Source organism: Phaseolus vulgaris, chromosome 3, assembly GCF_000499845.2.
Source record: "Phaseolus vulgaris cultivar G19833 chromosome 3, P. vulgaris v2.0, whole genome shotgun sequence".
NCBI lineage: Eukaryota > Viridiplantae > Streptophyta > Magnoliopsida > Fabales > Fabaceae > Phaseolus > Phaseolus vulgaris.
In genome coordinates this window covers 45,906,162-45,918,734 of record NC_023757.2, presented here as the reverse complement: position 1 = coordinate 45,918,734, position 12,573 = coordinate 45,906,162, and the positions used below count along the sequence as shown (strand labels likewise).

The following is a 12,573-nucleotide window of genomic DNA, read 5'->3' as shown; positions in this document are numbered from 1 at the left end:
AATATGGCATGCGATACGATATCAAACTAAAACCATTCCAAGTTAATAAATATGACTCGAAAACATGCTATACGATATCAAACTAAAATCATTCCAAGATTATAATTAATAGATAAATTGTTCCATGTTTAAAATATATTTTCAGAAAAATTATATTTAATTAATACGTAATCACAAAATTTATACGTCATTGATACGTAATCAGAAAATTTAATTCAAAAGCTGTATATTTTTATACGTAATTAATATGAAATCAGGAAATTGCATTAGTTGATTTGCATTATTATATTTTTATATGTAATTAATATGAAATCAAGAACATGATTTGTATGATCTGACTAACAATACATAAATAATATTTTTTTTAAATGATAGAGAGACCTAGATCATAAATTATATTAAAAAAAGAAAAAAATAAAGATGGTCTAGCCATCTATAAGCCATAAATTATATTTTAAAAAAATAAAAAATAAAGTTAGAGATGACTTAGCTACATGTCATAAATTATATTTAAAAAATGTAAAAAAGGAGTAATCCACTAGGAGAATTTGTGTGGGTGACACTACACAAATTATATTTTGAAAAAAAAAATAGAAAAGAAGGTAAAAAGAGCTTAGCCCACGCATTCCAATGCTAATGGAATGGCGAATTTGTTTGGGTTTGCCTAACACTATTAATAACATGGTGTAACAAGGTTTGATCAATGCTAGATGTTAGGTGTGTATGTTAGGTGTGTTTGTGTGGGCCTGACCGACGCTATGTAAGACTTATTAGTGAGTTCAAATTCACTTTAGAGACATGATTTATCATCATTGTTGTTCTATTGCGGAAGGATGAAATATATTTTGTCCTAGAGGATGTGGTACTAAATAAGATGAGTGACTAAGTGAAAAATTCAACATAAATTCATATCTTCTCTAACAAATATGACTCTTCTTTTTCAACAAATAACATGCCTCACAAACTCTTATTTTCTTTAACTACGTTGACATTTTAAGAACTTGAAGAAGAAGGTTTGAAATTTTCACCCATTGATCTTAGGTTATAAAATCATTTTTTTTTGTCCATTATTTCGACAATATAATGTGCATCATCAAATAGATGACTTGGCAAAATAATTGGTAGCAAAAACCTTGGTTGTTAATTAGACAACAATTAGGAACCATTTAACAATAATATAAACTAATTTTGAAACCAAAATTTGTCTAATATCTAAAATGGTCTCTAATTTAGTCACTATAGTAACTAATTATTATTTTTCTCTAATCTAAAAATTGGTTTCTTTTTCATGATTTTCTGGTAGTGAAAGAGAAAAGAAAACACAAACTTATTATGATAGAATTAAAGAAAATGAGTGTTAAATCGTTTTCATAAATATAAATTCCAAAACAATTATCATTTAAAAAAACTTTTTAATTATAAAAATCTCACCAAGTCACTCTCAACCAGAGTTTACATTTGAAAATATTTTTTTAAAGACAATTTTAATATTAGTGTATATATAATAATACGTTACTTTTATTTTTATCGAAAAAAAATATATATAATTTGTATTTATCTACTATTTTAATGAATTAATTAATAATTTTTTAATGATTTCAATATTATTTTCCTTTTATGAAAATTTATATAATAATGAAAATCCTGAGTAAATGCATAGTATTTAATTGAAATCCTTGAATATAATTTTTTAAAATTAAAATTATAATGTAATTTACTTTTTTAAAACTAGTTAATTCAATGAATTTAGTTAATAAAATGTTAAGTATACTTAAAAAATTAAATTTAGTTATTTTATATATATATATATTAATTTTAATATTTAAATGCATGTAATTAGTATATTTTACTAGTTACAAAAAATATTACTTATTTTATTTTAAAATATAATGATTTAATTAAAAAAAAGTGTAATATATTTATTTAATACCGTGGATACACTGAAAATGTTATTTGATATTTTGTTATAGTAATTTCAGATAAAGTATAAAAAACAATTGGAGTAAGGTAACAATTCACACTAAAATTATGTTTCCTCGACTTCTATTATAACAAAGACCTAGTATCTTCAAGAATCACACTTGAAACATTCAATAACCATCTTGTAAGGTAAGAAAAAAATCCATGCAAATACTAATTTATTTATTTTTTCAGAAATCAGCTGACTCACTAAAAAAAAATCATGAAATAAAAACCAATTTTTAGATATCAAAATAATTAGTTACAATAGGAACTAAAATAGAGACCATTTTAGAAACTAAAAAAAAATTGGTTTCTAAATTAGTTTATATTATTTTCTATTATTGTTAAATAGTTTCTAAATTGGTATCTAATTAGCAACTAAGGTTTTAATTACCAATTATTTAGTTTCTAAATTTGCTAGGAAAACCTTGGTTGTTAATTAGATACCAATTTAGAAATTATTTAACAATAATAGAAACTAATTTAGAAATCAAATTTCTTTTTAGTTTTTAAAATGGTCTCTAATTTAGTTACTATTGCAACTAATTATTTTGGTTTCTACAAATTGGTTTCTATTTCATGATTTTCTTGTAGTGACTCAATTATAATTTTTTTCTTTTATTTGAAGTATGATATTCAAAAACTTATTTGTGTTTGTAACAACTCATTTGCATAGTCCGTTTTTTCAATCTCTCTATTTTCACAACCTCTCATCTTTTTTTCTTTCACTTTTTTACTACAGATCTCATTTATTTCATAATCTGACTCTACGCCATTGTAGCAAAAGTTAAATAGATTTTCAAACAGTAAATTTTTAAAGATTTCTTGTTATCTGATTTTTACTATATTTTTATCATCAATCTTGGTGGGGTCAATTGAAAAAAGTGATAATCTCAACTTATTATACCACATGCTGAAATATGTTATATTTGGCTAACTTGCTTTAGGTTCTTAGATTTTGGAGTAACCTAACTGTTTGGTTTTACAAATTTCTTTAAAGAGAAACAATTTAGATAAAGGAAACTACTTGTATATAGATAAGAAATTAGTCTATAAACCAGGATTATGCAAATTAGAGTGGAAAACTAGATAAACTAAGATTTGATGTTGGTTTGATAGGTGGAGGAAGTTTTGATCTAAATATGGTGGTATAATATCATTTTTGAGTTGGATTTCTACATTGAATGCTTGTATTAATTGAATTAACTTTGAATGGGTCTTGAGAATGAATATGAACTATTAGAAATGTTAGATTTTTGGTTTAAATTAGGTATTAGATTACATGTTCGGTCAAATCTGCTCAGCGCAAGCAAAAGTGGATTGAGCCACAGATTTTGGGATGCTCTTTACCCCAAATTTGCTCAGCATCCGAGCTTTAGGTTTAAGCGAACCTAATTTGCTCAGCACATCTCAAATCTGCTCAACGTATTTTTCCTGCACCCAAGTATATTAAAATGGCTTATTTGAGGGTGTTCTTGATATCAAATCTATTCAATATTTTTACTTACGCTTAAATGAATTTATGTGCAGAGTTTGAGGTGCTATTAGCCTCAACTCCGCCGAATTTCCTTACGCTAAGCAAATTTCAATTATAATTTTTAGGAGACTCTTAGTCTTGAATTTCTTCCTGAATTTCTTCCGTAGAATTTCATGAACTAAGTTAATTTCTCTTGGACTTAGATCTCAACTTTATGGGCTTGAGTCATTTTGACAATATTTGTCATTTTATTTAGCTATTTTATTTTTTTTCTATAAATCATAATAATGAATTAAAATGTGCGAGATTTATTAATTTAAAAATTGTAATTGATTACCGATTTCTGATGTTAATATCTCATTTAAATTTGAATATTTAAAATGAGTAAATTTAATTCTTAATGAAAAAGTAAATATTAGTTTGTACTTAAAAGAAAAAGTAAATACTAGTTTGTATTAATTGTTCATTTTTAAATGACAAAAAAAAATATTATCTTAATTTATATTAAATCTTTAAAATTTATTATTTTCAAACAAAAGTAATTAACTAATTCGTTAATATATAGTATAGAAAATAAAAGTGTCAAACAAACTTTATTCATTTTATTAATCACCATAACAAAAATGGAAAGAATCAAAACTTACATCAACCTAAACCAGCAAACTAAAAAAGAGAATGAATAAAATAATATTTTGGGTGCAAAATGAGGGAAGAACTTCAGTAGTTCAGGCCTTTCTGGCATAGGAAGAAATTTACACGTTATAATTTCAATCTCAATACATGATTACGACATATAAAGAATTTTGCATAGAAAGATGATAATATTAGTTTGATGAGACAAATACATGCTTTAAGTTTGATCAAGAATGTTGACGAAGCATTTGGATGAAGGCCAGAGATATTACATTGAGTTGGAAATAGACTTTATTTTCCTTTGTTAAAGGAGACTTTTCACCTTTCTTATCCTTGAATTGAACTTCACAGGTAACAGAGTTATCCAAAGAAGCACTCAGCTTTGTAGCAGCCGTGTCAAAATCCTTATGCTTGAAAGCAACCACAGCATCATCTAAATCCGAAAGGGAATCCGAGTAAAGATCATAGCAATCTTGTAAACAAACCTTTGCGTATTTATCAAAACTTTTCTCCTTCAAGAACTTTGTAATCATGGAAACCGTGTTGGTTCCGTTGGACTTGGTAAGTTGAATTGAAATATCCAGAAGACCCTTGAGGTTGGTGGCTGCTGGTTGAAACTTGGAGGCATCTTTAAGGGATGCAACACAGAAATCATACCTCAAATTTGCATCATTCTTCGAGGCCTCCTTGCAAGATTCAGAGATAAGATCGGAACTGTTTGAACTTTGGAAGAGAAAGATAAAGATAAAGAAAACAAGAAAGAACGAAGCGAATTTCATTCTTAGCTTCTTCTTTTTTTCTTATGATCGGTGAGAAAAGAGATTTAGTTTAGACCGTTATGATGTGATCTCCACTACACATCACATATTATATATATATATATATATATTATCGAGTAGGTGTTGCTCCCTTATTCTCATCGTAGATAAATATTATGATTATTATTTTATTACAATTTACTATAATTTATTATTACTATAATTATTATAATATTACTATTATTAATGAGAATTTCATTAGTTTGTTTTTTGTCTGTGAGAAATTCCAAGTAAAAGGATTACTGTTATGGAATGCAAATCTCTGTGTATATATAATGAGAAGGGAGATACAATTTTAACAATATTGTTAAAATATTTTTTTACAAACTTTCTAACTCCACAAATATTTTTGATAAATAAACTTTCAAATCTTTCAAATCAATTGTTGCAAAGGAACTAAATTACTAGAGAAATGAGTTAAATAAACTTGAATCACTTTAAAAAAAGGAATTTGTAATAATGTTGGTGAATAGAAAATTCAATCAATTAAGCGCATTATTCTTGTGCGCATCAAATTCTTTTTATTATAAGTTTTAAGTTTAGATTCTCAAGCCTTTTTAAATAATACTAGTTAGTTCTTTCTTTTGTAAAAAAAAAAAAAAAAAACTGGTATGTTAAGAATAATATTACTTACAAGTTTTAAGAGTTTTAATATTTACTTACAATCTTTATTAAACCAATTTTCGTCACACCTGGTTCTAAACTTTTTACCTCCTTAATTATATGTTTTCAAACTATCCTCAAATTTTTATGTTATTATCAAGGTAATCTCACGTGCGATGGAATAATGGATCACACTATAAAAAAATATTGAATAAAAATAAATTATAAAAAAATAATAATTAGTTACTAAAATAATATTATTATATAAAATAATTTTTATTATTAATAAATTTATAAATTAATTTCTAATTAATATTTAATTAATTACCAATATTTTAGTTACTAATTAAATATCAAATTAAAATCTATCTATTAATAATAAATTTTTATTTATTAATTAATAATTTTTTTAATTTTTAAAATAGTATCTAATTTAATCAAGTAATTAATTATTTCTTATTTTTAAAAATAATTTTTGTTTAATGATTTTTTTTATAGTAACTTATACCAATTTAAAAGAAATATAATATATGATTTAATAATTAAAATATTGTCATTGTATATTTTTTTGAATCTAGACTAATCCAACTACGTCGAATAATGTCAACACTCACAATCGAAGCATTTGAATCATATAAGGATGATATTGGTAGAAGAGTCTTAATAAAATACAACAACTGGGCTAGAAAATGTATGATGTGAGTTGTCGTGTAGAGTTGATATAGATAGGTTTAAAGGTTTTATGCTGATCATATCTATTCAAACATAACACCATATTATAATAATATTTATAATTAAAAATTAAATTAAATATAATTAAAATATTATTTTATTAATTTGTAAAGAGTATCTTTTCTATTTCTATTGTTTGTGTGTATTACAAATATTCAACATTATTAGCACACATCTTCCTCACATCTCGGTATAAGCTTTTTACCAACTTAAATGTTTCTGAACTATCTCCAAATTTATTTTTTTTATTATATAGAAAACGTCACATGTTGACACAGGATAAATAACTTATACAAATTTAAAATAAATGTAAAAATTAATTTACTAATTAAAAAGTTGTCATTTCTTACATATTTTGTGAATTTAGACGAATCCATCTACGTCCAACAGTATCAACACTTTCGTATAAATACTTTCAATAGAAGTATTTGGATGATATAAGGATGATGCTAATGTAAGAATCTTAGTAAATGCAATAACAAGGCTAGAGAATGTATGATGTAGGGTTGTCATAGGCCTGAGGCTAGATATAGACATATTTATAAAAATAAAGATAAAAATAAAACCCGTAATTTGAAGCAGCCATGGTGAGATGCGTATAGGAAGTAGATTAGAAATGAATATGTATAAAAATAGTATGCAATGAAGGAATCAAATCATAATTAGATTTTTAAGTAGAGTTAGTGGGTGTTCTACCAATATCTCTCCTTCTACTTAGCATGTTCTTGTATATCATTTAAGCATCGGAAAGAAGGAAAAGAAAAATAAAATAAAAATTTATGATAGAATTAAAAAGAATGAATGTAAAATGGCCTTCATAAATATAATTACAATTCCAAAACAATTGTCATTTTAAAATTCCTTTTAATTAAAAATTTGTCACCAAAGTCATTTTTACCTACAATTTAACACTGAAAATATTTTTTAAAAACAATTTTAATATTAGTGTATATATAATAATATGCTACTTTTATTTTTATCTGAAAATCTATATAATTATTATTGTTTTTATTATTATTATTAGATAATAATTTATATCAAAAAACTGATTTTACCAACTATATAATTGTCAATAATATCAAAATTATGTTAGTAATTTTTTTTACCGACAAAATTACGACAATATAGAATTCCTTAGTAATATGCTCCTCTTAAAATTTACCAACAGATTAGATTCTTCAATAATTACCAACTAATACAAATTTGTCAAATTCATCCCCTGAATAAATGAGAGAAATTCTAATTACTTTTAGTGATCGTGACATGATTTATGTTATTCTTATGTTATTATTATTAATATTTTTATTATTATTGTTAATATTAATATTATTATTTCGCGCTTTATCAACAAATATTGATTTGCATTAATTTTTTAAGTTTTCATACCCATTGTTAAAATGTATCGGTAATTACCAACGTGCAAAAAATCATTGACAAAATCCGTCAATAATAAAAAATTATTGATAAACACAAATTCATCAATAATTTTTTGTCGTTAAACTAACAATTTCTTATAATAATTCTTTAATTTACAAGAAGTCGTAGATTTATGGGTAATAATCTATATATAATATTGAATTTAGTTGTGAATAAAAGATATGAAGATAATAATCTATGTGTAATAATGAATTTACTTACTAATAGATATTCATAGGTCTTAATTCATACACACTGTTAAAATCCAAATTTATGAATAATAATCCATAAATAGTTTAAAAAAAGTTGTCCTGCAAATAAAACTTTGTGGAAAGGCATGTCGAAGCTAAACCTGATTAATAATGAAGGAAACCATAGTGGAAAGCTATGTTGAAACTAACATTGTGTATGCCTCTCTGTTCTGATTGAGTTCATTTTGGAAATCTTTCCATAATCGTCATAGTAGAAGGCACAGGAAATTTTGTCACGTAACCCATGCACAATTTTCTGATTCCCTTATCCCTACAAAAGCCACATGCATGAATTATACTAAAATAACTAAAAGTTGTGTAAACGTTAACATTAGGAGGCTGAAACCACATACTTTTAAAGAAAAAAGAGGTTACACTCCTTCTATCTATCCCTCCTTTTTATATATATAACTAGAGAAGGATAATGTATTCTGTCGATAAAATTGGGAAGTGATGATCAGATTAATTAATGTCTGAAGAGATATGCACACCTTGCACTATAAAGTGAAGAGACTCCACTAATTTAAAGTTTATTATATTTATCAAATACTGTATTTACTTTGTTTAACTCTACCTTGTATTTTTATATGTTTTTTCACTTTAGTAGTGTTGTTAAATTTCCCAAGTAATTTGTAATTAGAGTTAGATTAGCTGTTTTTAAATACAAAGATTCAACAAATTAACTACAAACAGAAATAAAGACTGTTGTTTATGTTATCATCACCTTGTACGTAACTCTTTTTGCATTTTTCTACTTTTTAAAAATAGTAATAACATGTTTTTAGGTGGTAGGGATAAAGTTCATGCAGAAAATTATAATTGCATTTTAAGTTTAAAAAGTTATACATAAAAATAAATAAAAAATCATTTTTGGTCTGTGTAATAGTTAGATCTTTCTAAAATAAGTTCTTTATATCTTTCTACATTTTTATCTAAGATTTTCTTGCAGTAATTTGCCATTGTTTTTTCCTAAAACTACATACCAGGAGATGGCGAAGACTAAACATAACTAATTCAAACAAAATTTTGATTACAATAAGTTTTTTATTCTATTTGGATTTCAAACTCTCTTTTCTTTGTTTGTCTACGTATGGGTGTAAAAATTTAGCACATCTATCATCAATCAAGAAAAGTATAAGTCTAATCTAATGTATTAAGGGAAATTAACCTACATGTGATTTGTATATTAGGTTATAAGATTTAAATGGATTAAGTGATGAATATATATATATATATGGTATTAGAAGATTTGAAAATAGAGTGGTTAGGATTTTAACTTGTGTTGGAGATTTTATTATAATATTCTGGACTTTGGTTTGTCCTCTTGATTTAAATTATGATTTAACTGAGATTGATGAATTTAATTAATTCTAAGTTGAAAATTGTATAAAGATTTTTTAATTTGCAAACTACGTAAGGTTTTAAAACTTTTCATATTGTTTGATTTACGTATTGATTCAGGTTCAAATTATTATATATAAATTAATATTTTTTTTTAAAATTAAAATTAATAAGAAAATCATTAAATAAAAATTAATTTAAAAATAATAATTAATAATTATATTGATTAAATTAAATACTATTTTAAAAACTAAAAAATTACTGATATATAAAGTAGTTTTTTGTTATATTAAAAAAAAATTAAATAAATTTTTAAATTAATATAAGGTTTTAACTATTAACTATTTTACATTATCCTGATAACTAATTAGATATCAATTAAAAATTAATTTATATTTTTTTAATAATAAAAACTACTTTAAATATCAATAATATTTTATAATCTCTTAAACATTATTTAATTTAGTCAATATAATAGTTAATTATTAAAAATATTATTAATAATAATATTATTATTCATATTAACATTAATATTAATATCATTATTTTTTAATATGATTAGTAATGTTATTAATATTTTATTAAAAATAATAATAATATTATTATTATTATAGTATTAATTTTATTAATATTATTAATACTATTATTAATATTTTTGATATTATTAATATTCGTATTATTATTATTATTATTTTAATAATATTTTATTATTATTACTATTTTTAATACCAATAATACTAATAATATTATTCATTATTATTAATAATATATTATTATTAGTAACATTATTAGTATATTAATAATAATAATAATAATATTAATATTAATATTATTTTTAATATTATTTTTAATAATAATCATAATCATAATTATTATTATAATCATTGTCATAATCATAATCATAATAGTTATAATAATAATAATAATAATAATAATTTTTTTGTGGTGGAGTTCTTAAAAGTTAAAGTGTACTAGATGGACTTGAATTCTCTTTCCTCTTACATCAAATATTGAGGATATAAAATTAATATTCATGGATTTTTTACTTTTTTATATAATGTTATCACTTTTTTTTATAATAATTGTTACCTTATGAAAGTTGTGTTTTTACAACACATCGCTATCCTAATTATCTTTCTATTCAAGAAAAATATAGAAAAAATAGAGATAAACTTTTTAATAAAATAAAAATAAGCATTTATAACTTATTTATAAATTTTTTATTATTATCTATTTAAAAATTATTTTTATTGGAATTATAGAACTCATACAATTAATATATATTATTTAATTCTATGAAAGTATGGGGAGTAGAGGGATACAAAAGAATGGGTGTAGAGACATTTTTTTCCTCAAGTCAGTCTTTCAAATGTGATTGAAAATGATTCTTGCAAACGGTAAGTTGCTTCACGGCTTCACGCTTAACAAAAACTGGAAGTGCCTTATTCAAAAGAGTTATCATGTTTAACTTTATTTCTTGTTAATGTGTTTAACATGAACAAGGTTTATCATGATAAAGTAGTCAAATGATTTATTTGTTTAAATTCCTTTAGAAGAAAATTAATTATGCAGTATTAAAAATTATCATAATCTATGAGATATTAAATATGAAAATTTTATTTATAACTATAATGTTTTAAAAACAAGCTTTTTTTCTTCATTAAAAAATCAATAATTTTAACATGATAAATGTTAAAATTCTGAAGTTATATTTAATAATAAATTAAAGTTTTAATTATTTAGTAATTTATTTATAAAAAAAATTATAATTTCATTAAATTATTTTTTCTATATTGTTTCTAAGTTTTTAGTCATTCTTTTTTCAAAGAGATTTTAAAGTTTGTGCATCTAGGTCAATTTCATCTAAATTAGAATTGGCTTTGGAATAAACTCCTTTGTTCTAAATAGATTCTACCTTTTTTTTGGTTTATTTGTGAGTATTTTAACTGTTTACAAGTTCAATCAGATGAAAAGTTTTTATCTTAGTTGGTGTAATTTTTGTTATCAGTATTTTGGTTGGTTACGTGGTATAACCTAGGATTTCTAGGGATATTTTAGTTTTTTCTCTTATTTTGCAATTATTATTGTTTGGGAAGTAAGTAACCGTCAAGTAAGCAGAGTTGAATTACTTAAATGTTTTAAGTTATTTCTTGATATTTTTGAAATGTTCATTTGCCTTTAAGTGATTGAATGTTGAGATTGAATTAGAATAACATCAATGGATATTTTAATACTGTTGGTATAGTTTCAATGTTATATAACCATATTTTGATTTCTAACCAAACTATGATTCTGATTGCAAGAACAAGTAGAGCAGCTAAATGGAATTGAAAATTTTAATTTTTGTGACTCCATATTTTGGTCAAATAGTAGCATTTATAATAAATATGAAGTATTACTATCCAAACACTCATTTGGATGGTTATTAATGATATGTTATATTAATTCTCTCTTGATCTCATCGCTTAATTAATGTGTTGTCGCTTAAGTGATGGTGATGATCGACAAAGTTTTGAAATAAGTTATGGAATTTAATAGTTTGATGAGTCAGGTTGTTCAAGTGATTATGTAGCATTTTGAACCATAGAGACTCGGTGTTGATTCTCTATCCAATGAAAGCATGAACAATCAAACATTGATTTATCACAAGTGAAAAAGAGACCTCATCAATTCTCTTTTCTCTATTGAAGTATCACTCAAGCATTGGGATGATGATCAAGTGATATATTATATTGCTCATATTATCACTCAACATTTGTGAGTTATCACTCAAACGACACGATCATGAGATTTTCCTACTTAATATTTGAAATTAATTCTTCATGATCATGTTATTTAAGTTGAATATTTATTATTCGTTACTCATAATGTAAATTGTAATTATTGAGGTGTAATAATAAATGATAATGCTTAATAATGTGTGAATTTATGATGTTTTGCATTATACAATACAACAAAAGTCATAAAATAGAAACTAACTTTAGAGACAAAAAAATAGTTAATATATTGACTAAATTAGATACCATTTAAATTATTGGTTTCTCTATTTTAGTCTCTAACTTAATATCTATTTTAGTTAATATAGTAACTAATTATTTTTTGTCTCTAATATTGATTTCCATTTAATAATTTTTTTTATAATGATAGTTGTTAACTTTTATGTTTTGTTTGGATTAGGGAGTGAATATGTGAGGATTTGATAGAGTGAATTTGAAGAAAAGTGTGAAGAAAGTAAAGTTGTTTGAATGAAAGTATGTAAAATGGATTTGTGGGAGAAGTTTACTGAATTTTTTGTGAATTATGTTATGATTGTAATGAAATTTTTAATTTTTTTAAAATA

At 23.5% G+C, this 12,573-nt stretch overlaps 1 protein-coding gene across 1 annotated transcript; it reads right to left on the bottom strand.

Moving 5' to 3' along the window:
* Nucleotides 1-4,129: 4,129 nt before the first annotated feature.
* Nucleotides 4,130-4,937, bottom strand: LOC137808150 (putative invertase inhibitor). Its single transcript, XM_068609112.1, has one exon. It carries the CDS (start codon nt 4,849-4,851, stop codon nt 4,300-4,302), a length of 552 nt encoding a protein of 183 aa, XP_068465213.1. The 5' UTR covers nt 4,852-4,937; the 3' UTR covers nt 4,130-4,299.
* Nucleotides 4,938-12,573: the final 7,636 nt, after the last annotated feature.

Bases quoted from the DNA above. Each gene is read 5' to 3' on its own strand.
- LOC137808150 (XM_068609112.1), bottom strand. From the start codon at position 4,851: ATGAAATTCGCTTCGTTCTTTCTTGTTTTCTTTATCTTTATCTTTCTC.